At 36.4% G+C, this 17133-nt stretch overlaps 1 protein-coding gene across 4 annotated transcripts; it reads right to left on the bottom strand.

Moving 5' to 3' along the window:
* Nucleotides 1-678: 678 nt before the first annotated feature.
* LOC105048688 (protein WEAK CHLOROPLAST MOVEMENT UNDER BLUE LIGHT 1) lies at nucleotides 679-11911 on the bottom strand. Of its 4 annotated transcripts, XM_019851948.3 has the most exons (5): nucleotides 11725-11911; nucleotides 10325-10429; nucleotides 3239-4338; nucleotides 2994-3044; nucleotides 679-2683 (listed from the first exon to the last, which is right to left on the bottom strand). In XM_019851948.3, exons 3-5 carry the CDS (start codon nucleotides 4298-4300, stop codon nucleotides 827-829), a joined length of 2970 nt encoding a protein of 989 aa, XP_019707507.2. In that variant the 5' UTR covers nucleotides 4301-4338; nucleotides 10325-10429; nucleotides 11725-11911; the 3' UTR covers nucleotides 679-826. The 4 variants fall into 4 exon arrangements, with proteins under 4 accessions (XP_019707507.2, XP_010926394.2, XP_019707508.2 ...); XM_010928092.4 differs by lacking the exon at nucleotides 10325-10429; XM_019851949.3 differs by lacking the exon at nucleotides 2994-3044.
* Nucleotides 11912-17133: the final 5222 nt, after the last annotated feature.

Consider the following 17133-nt stretch of genomic DNA (forward strand, 5'->3'; position numbering starts at 1 on the left):
TAGAACTCCATAATGATCAGAAATCAAATAGTTATTGCATTCAGAGCTGGAACTTGAACCTGACCGAACAGCTAATTGATCATTTTTTCTATATCAGAGCTTGGCATTTACATGCAAGTTAACAAGCTATCAGACCCCAGTTTCAGACACTAAAGACCAACCATCACCGGAGGCTTGCCAATCACCCCCAGTGCAAAGTCTCAAATCTTTGCCGGTGCTTGTTTTCTTCGCATCAGCAATTCCTCTGCCGGTGGTAGGTGGCTTTAAAGTATCTGTGCTATTCCTGACAAACCAAGAGCAGCAGCATGAAATCATGATACACAACATCAATCACATTCCAAAGACATATATTAGACCTCTAATAAAAGCAATATACAGATCATTAAGTACAATCTTGGTTCAAGCAAAACTCAATGGAGGGGCATTGCCAGAATAATGGCCTTGAAAGAGTCCCAGGCCATGGGACTTTTTTATGTGTCACTGCAGTATTTTGATACGGTTCTGTGAGAAAGATTCAAGATCAAACGACACTTTAATGAAAGTATACAACAATTACTAATGGACTAAGGAGATTGCACATTATTGCCGATATCATCTCTCTGTTATCAAAATGACTATATATATGCACGTTATTTACCATGCAGTGCTCAAATAAGTTGCTATTTTAGACTTCAATCATATCAAAATTCATCATACTCATTGACCTGGTCCCCAAAAGTCTATACAAATAAATTACAAATTTGCATCACATCAGCTTATTAAAAGAAAATTATCTTATTATACATGTACAACAAAGATGAATGAGAATTTGCAGATACAAAGTGAGCTATTGAGCACTTTTTCCGGCGAGGGACATGACAATTCGAGGAAGAAGAGATTTTTTCTTCTTCCTTACCTTGGACCCTGGCATAGCATTCTCTGGGCTATCATCTGATATGTATAACTTCGGATTGGACATGGGATGGACAAGAACATCAGCTTCTTCCTTACTAAAGCTTTTTGGTTCACCATGCACAAAAGCTCTGGGGGGGCTCCTCGAAAGATTAACAGCACCTTTGGCAGCATCACTAGCTCTCCTTCGCTGTTCATGTTCGGCTCTCCATTTCCTCAATTCCTGTTCCACAGCCAGTTTCCCTCTGTTGGCCTTCTCAGCCTTCTCCATTGCAACTCTCTTTGCTTGCTTCCTTTCACCCATCATCCTATATGCTTCCTCCAGCTTTGCTAAATTCCTTGACTCAGACTCCTTAGCCACCTCAATTTGTGCAATGGCAGCTGTCACACTCTCATGGGCAAGCTCCTCAGCTTCATGAGCTCTGCTAGTAAGAATGAAGTATTCATCCAATGCGAGAATCACTCCGCTAGATGAGTCATCACTCCCAACACCTGCAGCCTGCTCACTCTCTTGCAATGCTTGGACTGCTGTAAGTGCCAGCCTCTCTGATGCTCTAGCTGCCTCTGTTTCCTTCAAAGCCGCATTCAATCTGTTCTCTGTGGTGCTTGCGCGAGCCTTGGCTTGTTCTGCTTCTTCCTTGACCTTTCTTAGCTCTTCTCCTGCCAATTGAGCAACTGACTTAGCATGATCCGCTTCCTGAGCTGCTTGCTGCAGCCACTTGGGTAACTCCACCATCTTCTCTCTGGTTTGTTTCTCCTTCATCCGAATTATTTCTATTTCTTGTTTTGTTCCATCGAGCTCAGCTTCAAGTGAAGACACTGCTATAGATGCCATCCCCTCCCTCTGTTGCAAGTTGGTGAGGGCTGCTTTTTCTTTTTCAAGCTCTGACTTGAGGAATGAAGCCGCAACTCTTAAACAATTAACCTCATCCTTGGCTTTCTCAATATTCGCATTCGCTTCCTCAAGCTCCTTTCTTGTAGAAGTTAATGCTTCTTGAGTGGATCTCCCAACGTTCATTGTTTCTTCTGCATGATCTGTCAGTTTCTCTTCCTCTATTCCCTTGGACTCTTGGTTTAGCTTTACTTCCATATAAGCTGCTAGTTCAGCCTTGAGATTGAGAAAGAGAGTTGATGCTGAATCTAATTTTGACTTGAGATCCTTTGCCAACAAAAGCTGTTCATTTAGCTGTTGCACCTCCAATTCAGCTTGCTTCAATTCTTTCTCCCAAGTAAGACAATCTTGTTCTCTTGCCAAGGCCACACCAATTCTATGTTCTTCTGCTTCGAGATGTGCAGCATGAGCCGATTCTAATGATTCCTTTGTTGCTATCAGTTCTAGAGTCAGTTCCTCAACAGCCTTCTCAATCACCTTGGATGCAGAAACAGCCTCTTGAGCCTCTTTGATTGCCATGTCCCTGTCATTAATTAGTGTAATAAACTCTTCTTGCAGTGTTTTCAACTCCAATTTCACGGACTTCAATCCTGCAACTGCTGCTTCATGCCTTGCTTTGGCAACCTCTATTTGTGCCTTGGCTGCAACACTAGCTCCATCAGCAATTCCTTGCTCCATTTCTTTGACCCTGAGTCGGGATAGTTCCAAGTCCTGTCTTGCCTGAGCCTCTTCAGTTTGCACCTTTTCCAGGTTCAGCTTTAGTTCTTCTACAAGTCTCTTAGTGCTGTCTAGCTCCTTCAGTACTTGTGCTTTAGCCTCTTCCGCAACTTCCGATTGCTTTTTGTAATGTGGAATTTCTTCTTGTACCTTCTCAAGCTCCACTTGGACATGTTTGCATCGCTGCATTAACCAAATCAATAAATTTAGACTTGAGATGCCATGAGAACTTATAAGAATTGGAGAAAACATCTGAAGTTATGAATACAGATTCTTTCGAAGCAATATTAGAAGTTCACATTCTAGGTTGTAGGAGAAAGATTCTTGTTTTGAAAACTGTAAGCCAAGCCAGGAATAAAGAGACCAAATGGAAGTCGTCATGAAATATAAACCTTTTATCAAAAGCTAAAAAGATCTTCAAAGCTTTCATGAAATCCAAATTAGGAGTATTGATGAAATGTAAGGATAATACAATTTTTGAAAAAGGTATTACATAATATTCTTTTCTTCCATTTGAATTCATAGTACATTGGGTAGCTTCCACCTGCACGAAAAGCACAATGGTAACTCAAACGTGCTTTGGCTCTTAAAGGCAACAGTAACCTTGGCAAAAAAAGGAAAAGGAAATAACATGGAAGAAAATGTGAAGAAACATATGACCACGTAGAGCATAAAGGATGCAGAGCATATATGCTTCTTAGAAAGGAGGAATAAGTCTTCAAAGAGGATCTGTATTACCTCTAAAGTCTCTGCTTTGTGAGCTTTCCAATCAACAATTCCTCCAAACTTGGCGACAGCCTCCTTGACAGATTCAAAAGGTGCTGCGGTGTCGACAAGGCCTCTGTTTGCATATTCATGTTTTACATGTTTAGAAGAATTAGCTGATTCTGGTATCTTGTGTGTACTTCCAATCTCCACATGGTGACCAAGCATATCATGCAACACATGAGGCCTGTCTTTTGTCTTTTCCATTTCAACAGAGGGAGGAGAATAATTGTTGTTCTGAGCATCATGGTTTGTCTCTTCTATCCTTTTTATTTCAATAGTGGCAGTCGAATCATGGCTGATCTGAATATCATGGGGCATCTCTTTTGTATTTTCTATTGCAACAGTGGCAGTAGAATCATGACTGGCTTGAACATCGTGGGGAGTCTTGGAATCATGACTGACCTGAACATCAGGGGGCATCTCTTGAGTATTTGTTATTTCAATAGTTGCAGTAGAATCATGGTTGTTCTGCACATCATGGGGAGTCTTGGAATCATGACTGACCTGAACATCAGGGGGCATCTCTTGAGTATTTGTTATTTCAATAGTTGCAGTAGAATCATGGTTGTTCTGCACATCATTGCACATTTCTTCTGTCTTTTTTATTTCAACTGTGGCACTAGAGTCAAGACTGTTCTGAACATCGCCAACTCTATCAGAAATCCTATCTTCAAGCTGATGCGGTATATCTTCCAGTTCTCCCAACATATCCAATGAATGAGGAGCTGGATGATTAAGCACTTCTGACAACACAACTGCAGCACCATAGCCAGTAGCCCCTGATACATTTGACTTCTCCAATGAATTTGGTGTATTTTGATCCAATGATAAGCAGTTAGGAACATCTTGCTGAACTAGCATCTCAGGATCCTTTACGATCATTCTCTGCTGGTGATCAGTGTCGGCTTTTTCATCAATCACTGGGGCAGTCAGGGACTGCAGGGAAGTTGGCAGACATGCTGGTGAAGGCAACAATGTGGTCAGAGAGGATTCTCCATAGTGATTGTCTTCATTGCCCTTAGATTCTTCCATCAGACAATTGGTAGGTTCTTAACTTCAATACCCTCTCTCTAAAAAAGAAAAGAAAAGACAGCGAAATTTCATAGAGTGAGTAGTGTATCATACAACCCTCAAACTATAGTCCACTTCCAGAAAAAGGTAAAGATGATTCAACAAACAAAAAAAAAAAAGAAAAGAAAAAGAAAAAGAAAGAAAGAAAGAAAGAAAGAAAGAAATTCACCCATCCATATACATAGACAAACACTCTGTATGCTGATACTAAGGTCATACACAATCCATTACAGCATTTACAATCAGAGCCCACTTAATGTTTCAATATATTTGCTTTACCTAATCTTTTTTTTTATACTAACATTATTCACAGATTGTAAAGGTCCTTTAAAATTCATTTACATCATAAATTGCTATCCATCAGATGATACATGTTAGAACGAAATTCAATTATCCAGAAAATATCTTATCGCGATTACCACAAACCTTGATGACTCAGATTGTCAGATGAACATCTAGTGCATCTCACAGAGTAAAGAACAACTTTTTAGATAAAAGATAAGTGCCCATCCTAGTTCAACTGTGTGTACAGTGCCCCTATACCACGGTCTGATACAGGCAGGGTTGGCAATGGGTCGTGTCAGATTGGGCTTGGGTCAGGATGCACTTTGTTCAGGTCAAAAAAAACTCTCAACCTGTGCGCAACCCATCTCTGATTGGATCAGAAAATGCAAACTCATACCCAACTAATTTGTTTTGCATAAATCCATACCCACCCACCAACCCATTTAAGTTTTTACTCATTAATCATATATATAATTAGGAAAGAAAAAAAAAAGCAAAGCATGGTATTCAAAGATCATAAACTAAAAAATTAAATTGAACTTCAAATACAACATCATAATCATAATACATTTAGAAATTCATAATATATGACAATCATGAACTAATTAAGGCTAAAACTAGCTAAAACAATAGCCATGCATCCTAAAATCCCATGGCCATCTTGTCCATCACTCACTATAACTTTTATCTTTTCATGTGAGCCAAACCATGTGAGAAATATTAGAGACAATCAACTATATGTTAGGTCCAGTTCCCGACTGGATCACCCCAAGTGACCCATCACCCCCAAATCTATCCAATCACATAAAAAAGCCCCACCCGAACTCATTTATGCCAGGTGACTTTGTACAGGTGGTTCCAGGTCAGAAATTTTTCCACCCCTAGATACAAATATGCCAGCTTGAATGAGTGCATAATATAGAATCCAAAGAGCTCTCCCTGTGACAAATGGATCGGGAAAAATAAACAATAGAACGAGGAATTTGGAGTACATGTAACAGAGATGGACAAAAGGTAAATCCAATTATATGTAGGCACTCTAGCAGTCTTGCTTTAAGTTAGAAACAGAACTACATTGAGCTCTCCTTACCAGTTATACAGGTGTCCTAAACAAACAGTAATGGTCCAGGCAGTGCCTCAAACTCCCGCTAACACTTTCACCAATCTTAGAGAATGACCTTAACTAACATGACATGTAACATTCCAATGAAAAGGGAAGATGAACAAGAATTTTTCTTGGGGTCTTAGGTGACATTTACATCATAGATCTTTTTACAAATTCACAGAGAACAATTAAGCTTAAAATGATATTAGTAACACCGCATACCAAGGATTTAGGTCCTAATGGAACAGGATGGCACCCTTGGTCATGCCATTTTGACATGAAAAAACAAGACCCAGAGGGATGTGGGACACCAGTTCGCTCTTGAATGAGGATGTTCGAACCATCCCTCTTGCATCCTAGCACTTAGGATGCACCAAGATGGTCAGGTAGGATTGGAAAAAACCATAACTCTATTTTTTTTTTCATTTTTTTCCTTTTTATTCTCATTTTGTAATCTAAATACCAGGCCTCATATTGGTACCATGTTGATATAGTGTCGGTACACCCGGCATAGGGTTGGTTCAGCATACTAAGACTCGGTATGCTCCCATACTGAATCTCAATTTGGTATTGGTACAATATGGTACGCCAAGTATGAGGAGATATGCATCGATATGATGAACTTTGGTTCTGATCCATTCCAACCATACCATCCCATACTAGGGCTATCCCAAGAGTTACTCTAGGCAGGTCTTGGCAACCCTTACCATATACAAGCACATATTGACGAAAAAATAAGTAGCCAATTTAGCTTTATTTATTAAAATGATTTAGAATGGTCTACATCAGTTCTTAGTTTCTTACCATACTGCACTTTTAAACCATCCTACCAAACAGTTCTAATTTGACCTAGCAATTCACATGGAAAAAGGAGAGAAAAGGAGTTGCAAACATGCATGTCCAGTTCAAAGATCAAAGTGTTTCATTTATTTCTTTTTATTTTTGGAACTATAGGTGGTAAATGAATCTGTAAAATCTATAGAAACAAGAAAGAGATGACTTCTCAAACAATACACACTAGTACACTGAAAACATTTACAGAACTGAACAAATTTTAAAAAAGATGAGCATCTTACTGATGTATTTCCCAAATGGAAACTAAACTTCAGAAAAAAGAGCATATGAAGATCTTATCATCAAAATTATATATAAACCTTATCCCTTCATTTTAGCGTATGCCAATTTCATCCCATATGACCTTTGGTTCCTTTGCAACCAAGGTTCAGCTGTTGTTATGTTTCAATAGGCTGTAACCAAAATGTAAGTTTTGGCCAAAAGGAGAACCGCTGAAACTGGCCAAAATCAAACAGTCGGTCAGATTGTTTAGCTCAAGAAAATGACATGTAAGTTAGAAGTTTATGTTTTGGACAGAGGTGAACCAAAGTCTGTTGGTTAGCTTCAATTCAAAACCCAAAGAGACAAAATTGGACCAAACCAAAATATTCATTTCATATCGCATTTTGCAAACCAGTGATGCTTAGGGCAAAATAGCACCTTTACGAGAAAACACAATGCATCCACATGAAATGACTGAGATAACCTCAAAACAGTCCAATGCCAATTTTGAAGTCAATTCTTTTACTTGAAAATCTAAAAATTTTAGTTGAGACTTTAAACCGTACTCCAGGTCTAGATCTTTTATATTTTGTATGGATGCATGCATTTATATGCACTTGTTTATATGATGCAGGACTTACATGGACTGAGGACAAAGTAACAGAAAACAGACTGCGACGCTACAAACATGCAGAGCGAAAATCCTGTGGCTCTCATAAGTTGAAATACTAGAATGAGTCAAATCTAATTGGAAAGGATGGAAAGACCTAAGGCAACATGGATGAATATTACGACAAAGGATTTGAAAAAACTTTGAATAACACACAGATAGCCCATAATAAGGATTACTGAAAAGTAAGAATTCATAAAGTCAACCTCTAACGGGTGGGACAACACTTAATGGTTATGGTTATAGTAATGGTATGTTATGTATGCTTTATATGTGTATGCATGTACATAGACAGAGTTGAACCAAAATCATACCATGAGGATTGAAGGCTCAATTTTATTAGGGAAAGATCAAGCAGGGAACATCTAAATTAGAAAGTTGTATCATCAATCATACTCTACAACATCTGAAACATCGTAACTATCCAAAGTACTGGAACATTGTTCATCATGATCCTATACATCCAAAGTACTTGAACAAAATTTGTTTTGGAGACCTCATCTATTATCAAGTGTTCAGTGAATGGATGGTTTATAAAACACTGGATAAAAGACTTGTTTCATCTATAACTAGAACCACCTGAACCAATTAAATTTTGGTCCACAAGTCTCTTATAGTGTATAGAGTTCATTGAATTTTGTGAATCATTGACTTGGGTGATTCACCATTGACCATACAGGTTGGCACGAGGTGTAATTACCAAAATAGTTATGCACCAATAAAATCAAAACACTCCAAATATGCAAGTGTATACACGAATACACATGCATGTACAAGGTGCACACGCACACCAACATAGAACGAAGGTTTAGTATACGAGTAGGGTGAGAAGAAAGATTTCATACATGCTGCCCAAAGAATTAGAGATCCTTCATTTATTTTCGAGCACTAGAAAAAGGATAAGACCAGTCTTGTAATTCAACTGAGAACTAAATGCAGCCAAAGAAGTTAATTACATGGTACATAAGGACATTTTTAATGTTAATTCCCAATTAGATTGTAAGAATACCATCATTGGTTTTCAAATTTCAAGTTTAGGGAGATAAAGGTTTTTTAGCTCATTCAGCAGTTTTGAACCGCTCCCTTGTCACCCTGTTTTGATTTGATCTAGAGGTCTTAAAACATATGGCTAGCGAATTTCAACTGTTTTTGTGCATTTGGCCCATAAATCAAATGAAAGCATAGTGTTATGCTAACAACTACATGCATGTAAATAATTTTCTATTTACAGACATTCTAGACATAGTATACCATATCCAGCCATTCAATTCTTCACTTTAAAACCTCCATCCTTGAATTTGACTTGATATGTGGACAAAGGTGGTTAGCCTTATCATAGTCCACCTATATATTAGATTAGTGCTATTTGAACTGCACATTTTTGGATGCATAGGGACGAGGGGTCTCAAAAATAGAGGACTTTTAGTTGTTTAAACTAATTAGACCATTGCTTCAAGTGTCAACCTATAGTCGGCCAGTACTAGCACTCAACATTTGGTTGATGCTATGCACCTGGTTGATACTACATACTAGTTGAACTGGTTGGTATTGAGAGGTGTCCGCCTGTATTTGAGCAATGACAATTTGGCACAGTTGATACAGCCTAAGGGGCTCCTAAGTCCTTGTTTTTGTTTCAGCTTAGAAGAACAAATGTCGTACCAATTACTGGCCAGCAAGCCTCATGTCGAAGGCATTTAAATCACTGGTTTAGAAGAAGTAGATCATATCTCATGGTTTAGATCTTCCTTTTAAAACCCCATTTCTCATCGTACCCTGATCGGATCTGGTCTCAAATACTTGAACTTACCACTGTCAGCTTAGACATATAAAGACATGTATGCATGCACACCACAAAAATTAGAAGCGTTATTTATATCAAATATTTCCATGTTCCAATTCTAATGGCTCTGCATAAATTTTGTTCCCATAAAATCTCTGCTTTTGACCAGTGACACTGTCATCTTAGCCATATTTTCAATAAATCCATCCACTTTGTAAGCAGGATTTAAGTGAAAGAAACATGGTTGGGATGCCCGACTATTCTAATTTAAGAGATCATTGACATTTGCATTCTCTCATATATACAGGAAAAAGCAGGTGTAAGCACAAACTGATGCAGCAACAGAAAGGAAGTAAAGTGGAAATCAATGCACAGAGAACCAAATAGTTGAAATGAGAAAAGGCAACAGTAAAGCTAGAAAAAAAAACAAAAGCATAAAGTATTTTAAAATTGAAACTATAAAAGAATCAAGGCTAATGGGAGAAAACAATGTACATTTTGTTTCGGACAAGGATGCAAGAGGACAAAATGTCAGATGCAACCTAATCTCAAACACTTTGACATGCAACATGATTTGGAGCTCCATCTATACATTATTTCAGCAGGCTTCATATAGATTTTTCATTAGAAAAAAGAGTCCAACATAATTACCCACGGATTCCATAATAATGACAAAAATGCAAGAGTCCTTATATCCTTATTTAAGCATCTAATCTTCCAAACTACCAATCAGTTTAAAGAAAAAGAAACAGAAAAAAATACCACGATAAAACTTAAAAAAGAGTATCTGAATTTGAAACCTACTACATAACCAGAACTTGGAACAGAGTATATGCAGATTAAATTGTTGATTATATAGATCAAAAGTATATTAGAAAATTAACTGATTTAAATTTCTGTCAGAGCCAAAATATTTAGGAAGCTTGATCTCTGTCAGGTGCTTATAAGTTGGCAACCTTACCAGCTCTCAGCTAACACTGCAAATGATTCACATATTTAAAGTTCTTTAGCCCCTTTGCCATTATGAACTTAACCACATGCTTGTTTTAATATTTTTTATTTGAAGGACAGAGAAGTTATTTGACTCACCAAAAGCTCCGGCAAGATGCATAGACTTCTATCCCTTTTGTTCATCATTTTCTTCCCATATCAACTCCTAAAATTACAGAATCAGCAACACCCAAATTCATGGGGCTGACTCCAAAAGGCACGGATCTTAGATATGATCAATCTGAAAAGTAACAAAGACTATCTAACACAGTCCCCGTATTTTATTAAATTAACACATTGAACTACAACATAAGATGTGTTAAAAAAGTTGAAATGCAACACGAATTTTCCATATATTTTACAGATATCTTTCATAATCTCCGGTGCCAATATGAATGAGTAAAATCATAACTACCTCACAAAGAATGGCCTGCTCTGTTTAAAAACTCATCCATTTTTTTTTTCTTTTTTCATTAAGCATCAAAACTAATCTAAAGACCCATTATCCATGTGTTGACAACATTAACCCTTACTTTCGTTGTAGGTCAGATTTCATGTGGCCCACTTGTATAATTTACAATGAAAAGAAGAGACTGGCATAGAAGTATGTCTTGTGAAGTATCCTAAAGATTTGCATATCCATTCAAACTTTGTTTTTGATACTAACTTGCGATCTTGCTTAGCTAGCACGAGAATACAACCATATACAGTCACCGTTCAGACGAAGATGAATCACTTAAAAGAGGAGGAAAACGAGAGAGACATCGGATGCTTAGCTTCTTATTGCAGATGTGGATCAACTTACATCACAAATGGAAATTGAGCCACTGATCTGGCCAAAAATTCAAAAAAAAAAAAAAAAAAAAGACTTAGAAAATTGTGCCTTCGGAATCAGTAGAGCAAATCTCAAGAGAGGAGGACGCCAACCCAAATCCACAGCCCAATTAGAAGGACAAAAAGGAAATAAGACTCGAGAATGAGAGAACCAAATCCCCAAAAGAAGCCTATATACACGATTGAACTAAAAGTTCAAACTGCAGCAGGAAACAAGGAACGTACTAATCGTTTCATCATCTATCTCCAAATCAGAAAGAACACTAAGGAAACACTACTAATAGCAAATTCAACTTACCTCAACTCTTGATGCTAGCTTCTTCAGAGGAAATTCTAACCAAAAAAAGAGGGACGAAAAAAAAAGAAAAAATAGCGATACTACAAAATGGGTTTTCTTCGAAATTTTTAAGCAAGACCTCCACTTTATCACCACAGCTTCCACAATTACGAAGGAAACACAAATTTTACTCCGCAGATTCACATCTAATCTAAGCATATAAGCTTCAAACCACCAGTCAATTCACACACAAAAATAAATGGGTCTTATCTTTCAAGTTCAAATTCCCTACTATTCATCAACAATTCTTAACTGAATCCATGAAGATGAAAGAAATATAAATCAAAATATTTTCTCGGGGGCGGGGGGGGAGGGAAGAAAGACTTACTCGTATTTCTTTCTGAGCCAAGTCCTCCAAAAGTTCTCTATCCCACCGAGAAGACGATGGATTCCAAAAGTCTTTTTGGGGCCGAGCGAGGAGAGCAGCGATGCACGTGCGCGAGGACGGGACCTCTTCACAGTCTCGAACCATGTCTCTCTTCAGTAAGCTCTGACCCCCCTCTCTCTCCCCCCCTCTCATCATTATATTTTTATTTATATTTCTACAACAAAAATATATACTTCAATTTTTTTGTCGATATGTACTTTAAAAAAAAAAAAAAAGAAATGGACGTGAGTGTTGACAAATGGGAGGGGGATGGCGGAGGCCACTCCCAGCCGACGACACGCCGCCACCTCACCACTTACGCTCAAAAAATCAAAGCACAACCAATCTCGAACCGTCCGCGTAATATTTTTATGCGTTAAGAGAGATACGCCGTTAAAAGTTTTGTTCTCGGAGGAAGCGGACGGTGGATCTGGCTATCTGTATAGAAATTTGTATGTGAAAGAGTGGATGGGACGGATCTGGAAGGGAGACATTTGGCTGTGGAAATTTCTTACATGTCGGGAAGAACAAATGCCTCATAAATTAATACGGATGACCGGTCCCGAACAGCGTGGATGTCGGGAGCCCACGAGCTGAGTCCGGGGACGAATTTTCTTTTCCCTTTTTATCTGTACATTAGACCGGTCTTTGGGAGAAACGGTAGGTGAACCGGCCCAACTAACCGGTCTGGTTTGATAGGTAACAGGTAACAGGCAACAGGGAACAACTTTTTGGACCAGGTTCAGGTTACGTGTACGCAGGGGCAGCCCAAGGGCTCCCGCTACCGCTGGATGGATTCTGTTGTATCTTTCACCAAAAAAAAAAAAAAAAATGGTCGGTCTTCTTTGGGGATCTTAATAAATGAATTATATTTTGCATAACTTTCAAAATATGATGTCAGTAATTTATACCGTAAATAAAAAAAAAATAGTTCATTATGTTATGAAAGCTATATAAAAAACGATCTAATTGTTAGGATCATGAAAAAATATCAATCATTCTTCTATATGAATGGTACAATCTAAATCCTATGGGACTTAAAAAATCGAATATATACAGTTTAAACAAAATTTGTTTTCACATTAATATCAAAATAGAAATAACTTTATTATTATGCCCATACTCACCCTCTTAACTATACATGCAGTCAATAACCTTGGGTAATCAAGAAAACTTATAAAGCTAATCCAAATTAGCCTTACCGAAGGCATGTCTATCCATACAAGAACAAATGACTAGAAGCAATTGACAGATGACAATCAAGTTCTGGGACTTCATATACATGGTACAGATAGTCAAGTAAGAAAGATTCAAAAATATCCAAAACAAGCACCAACACATTTTAAGCATGAATTTCCATCATGATTCTTTAACAAAGTCCATTGTAATCAAATAATAGGTCAAACGAAAATGAGAGTCATAGGATCTGCTCACTAAATAAAGAGTTATGAAAAAAGTCGTAACTTTCTTTTATTTTTAAACTTATTAAAATTTTGTAATGACGAACCGAGGATAATAAAATCCACCTCCCTTCGGGCACAAGCAAGAGATTGCAGCTAAGGATTCACTTTTTTTTTTTTTTTTAGGGATTCTCAATCAACTATCTATTTTTATCAAATAATAAAAAATAAAAATATTATAAATCAAGAATCATGACTTTTCCATGTATAAAGTTACTGAAGAGAGTCATGAACCAAATATAATATGCCTAAAGCACTTCTCAACTAAAATATACTATATAGAATTTTTGAATCCACCTCGCAGCTAAAGAGAGTTTTTATCAATTTGATTGAAATTTAATTGAAATCTTCTGATGAAAGTTTTAAGTCAAAACTGTCACACTTCCGATCTGAGATCGCGAATCGAAAGTCGTGGCAAGCGCCGCATACTTATGAAGAACTCTCTCCAAAAATATGCAAGGGATCTTATCACGATATCAATGCATCATAGTGGAATAGAATTCAAATAATTTATTATTCAACTTTATTTCAATTAACTAAATCAAATATCTTACAAAATAAAATTTCATAGTCTTACAATCAAATCTCAATAAATCTTAATCTAAAATAAAATATCAAGTCTTCCTCTAATTCACTCTCCAATATTGAATCTCCGGATCAAGCTAGAACTCTGAATCTACAAAAATAATAGAAATTCATCATGAGCTAAACAACCTAGTAAGCAATGTGCACTTTAACTAAATAAAGTCAGCAATAATAATATACTGAAAAATAAACATACATGGTGTATCAATTTAAATATAAAATACTAATCAAAATAAGATCATTCAAATTCAGTCTTTCAAAATTCATTTTCAAATTCAATTCCGTTCATAATCAATTTCTTTTAATACAATATATATATCTCGACAGTCATGAACTAAATCAAAGTACTACCATATAACCTCCAATGATAGAGTATCAAAGTACCAGTGCACAACCTCCACTGATAGGGTATCGAAATACTAATATATAACTCTCCACTAACAGAGTATCGAAACATCAGCATATAATCCTTACTGGTAGGATATCGAAATACCAACGTTTAATCCTCATTAGTAGAGTTCAAAACTTAGTCAGACTGCGAATCAAAATCTATTTCAATTCAAAATACCTTTTCATATATCAATTCAAAAAATTTATAAACCAAACGATATCAAAATCAATCAACATAACTTAATATGATTATTCATAAATCAAAAAAGAATATATTCAATAATTGAAAATACTATATATCATATTCATAAATTATACATAATTCAATATAAAAAATATTTTATAACTTATTGATAAATCTAAAAGAAGTGAAGCATTACTTACTTTGCGAGCAAATCTAATTAATTCTGAAAATCTTTCTCAGAGTTTGTTATCTTTATATCAGAAATTTGTGTATCTCATTGCAAAAGAGTATAGACTCTTTCTTGGGTCTGGGGTTCTGAATTTCTATTTTGATTTTATTCAATCATCTGGATAAACTGACTTTTTACTCTTTACGGCTAATCGGCTATTTTGTGGCTCTTCTGACAACAACTAAAATATGCACCAATATTTCAACGACAGTCTTTTTCATTATGAGCTTTGTCACATCTAGAATACTTGATACTACCAGTTGACCAGAGCTACTATCTATTGATCTCTTATTTGAACCCTCGATATTTTTATTATTCTATCCTTGAGATTCATTCGACCTATTTCTCTTCTTTTGATTTTTTTCTTTTTCTGCACATTCCTCGTTGACTTCTCTTTCGATTATCAGTGGCTTATTTACCACATCCCGTAAGTAGTTAACTCTAATGAAACCACTTATTTTCTAATTTCATCTTCAAGTTCATCTCAAATTTATGCACTCGATCTCGCTCGTCCTCAATCATTCTCGAAATAAACTTAGAAAGCTCAATAAATTTAGCTTCATATTCCTCCACTGTTATACTTTTTTATTTCAGATAAATAAACTCTTGCTCTTTTTGAATCCTTATACTCTGAAGAAAATACTGATCATGAAATATCCCTCGAAATCTTTTTCAGGTGAATTTCTCCCCTTCTTGCTCGTATTTATGTTCCAATCTTTGGTACCAATTAAACATCTTACCTTGTAATAAATAAGCAGCAAATCTAATCTTTTCATCATCACGATACTTTTGAATATCAAAGGCCTTTTCCATCTCTCTTATCCAGTTGACGGCTTCTAAAGATTTGATGGTTCCCTTGAAAGCTGAGGAGCTATCTTTTTAAATTCTGCGATGTTGTTTTGCTACACTGACTGCTCTCTATGATCATGCTGTTATGGTGTATTTTCGAGTAGTTCTGACAGGATCAACAACTCCCTCCTCCTGAGGGGTGCCACCAATCGGATGAGGAGTATTATCTTCTTATTGATTTGATATCTCTCTAACAGCAATCCAAGCAGCTCTATTTATCCGACGTGAGACCATCTTAGTCTCGCCAAAGTTCTTTTCAAACCTACTATCCAAAATGATTATTTCATTGAACTAAATTTTAATTATTTCAAAATAAAATACTAAATCTTCTTAGACTGGCTATCTATTGGTCGATAGTCAAAATTTCTTTCTTAGAATCTCTGAGGACTATTAAGGGGTTTTTAAACTGAAGGGAGAGGGGGAAGAGAAAGAAAATCTCTCCATTTTTTTTTTCTTTTTCTTTTCTTCATGGGAGACAGAGGACCTATGCATCCTCTCTTTTCTTCACGAAATAGGAGACTCTTTGTCCCCTCGTTCCTAAGGCAAAGGAGACCCTCCTCCCTATCGGTGATGCTTGTGGCCAAAGGGGAAGGCCACGGTAGTGACAATTGGCTTCGTCTATCGATGATGACAGCAGCCGATTATGATCATAGATCAAAGATAAAATTCAAAAATAGAAAAAATTAGAGATCAATGATTTCAAGAGATTTTCAATGGAAATCAGCAAAATTTCAAGCTTAAAACCCATAAGAGATTGAGAGAAGATGATAAAAAGATTTACCTTATTTTTTACGAAGATTGATCTGACTTTTGATGGCCGAAGTGGGTTTAATCGATGGTAATCCAAGAAGAAATGAGAAGAAAATGGTAGAAATCTTTGGTTATTTTTTGTGAGGATGAATCAAGAGGTTTAGAGCTTTAAATAGATTTTTAAATGGAGAAGTTGTAGTTTGATTTCAATCAGATCTCCGAATAGTTTTGGGTCTCCGATCGGAAGAAAGAAGAGAACTCTTCAGAAGTTCCTTCCACGGTGATTTTCAGCTTTCCCCACTGTGACTCCAGCACGTGCAACGCACGTGCTAGCTTATTTCTTTTTTTTTTTTGGCTTATGCTTTAGATCTGTGCGACTATTGGATTTTGGTTTGGGGTATCACAAAAACCATTCTTAAAACAAGCATTCAAGCATACAAAATAGCAATTCACGAATTAAACTATTCCTAATTTAAAAAAATAAACAAAAAATAATTGATTGCAGGACATCAAAATTGCCAATATCTCAAATTTAAATGGATGATTTGTAATGTTCGCACAAAATAATGCTCTACTTTCCTTCATGTGAATCCACCATTGGATCATCTACCATATATATATTAAAGTGCTGTGAACTCCATTATTCATCATTTCGCACATTCTTAAGGCAATCTGCTAATGTTTTAATGGTGGATTCGCATGGAGGAATATGGATCTTTCTTTATGCAGAGAAATAACTCAAGCCGAATTTAAATATGAACATCTTGGTGAAACATTCTCCATTGACAAATAAAATTATGATAATCCTACACGATAAAATTTAAGTTATCTTACAATTACTTTATTTATATAAATAGGTTAATTCATGCATGCACACATGCGCACACACACACATAAATGTATCAATGATATTTGTATATACA

The sequence above is a fragment of the Elaeis guineensis genome, chromosome 7 (genome assembly GCF_000442705.2).
Source record: "Elaeis guineensis isolate ETL-2024a chromosome 7, EG11, whole genome shotgun sequence".
NCBI lineage: Eukaryota > Viridiplantae > Streptophyta > Magnoliopsida > Arecales > Arecaceae > Elaeis > Elaeis guineensis.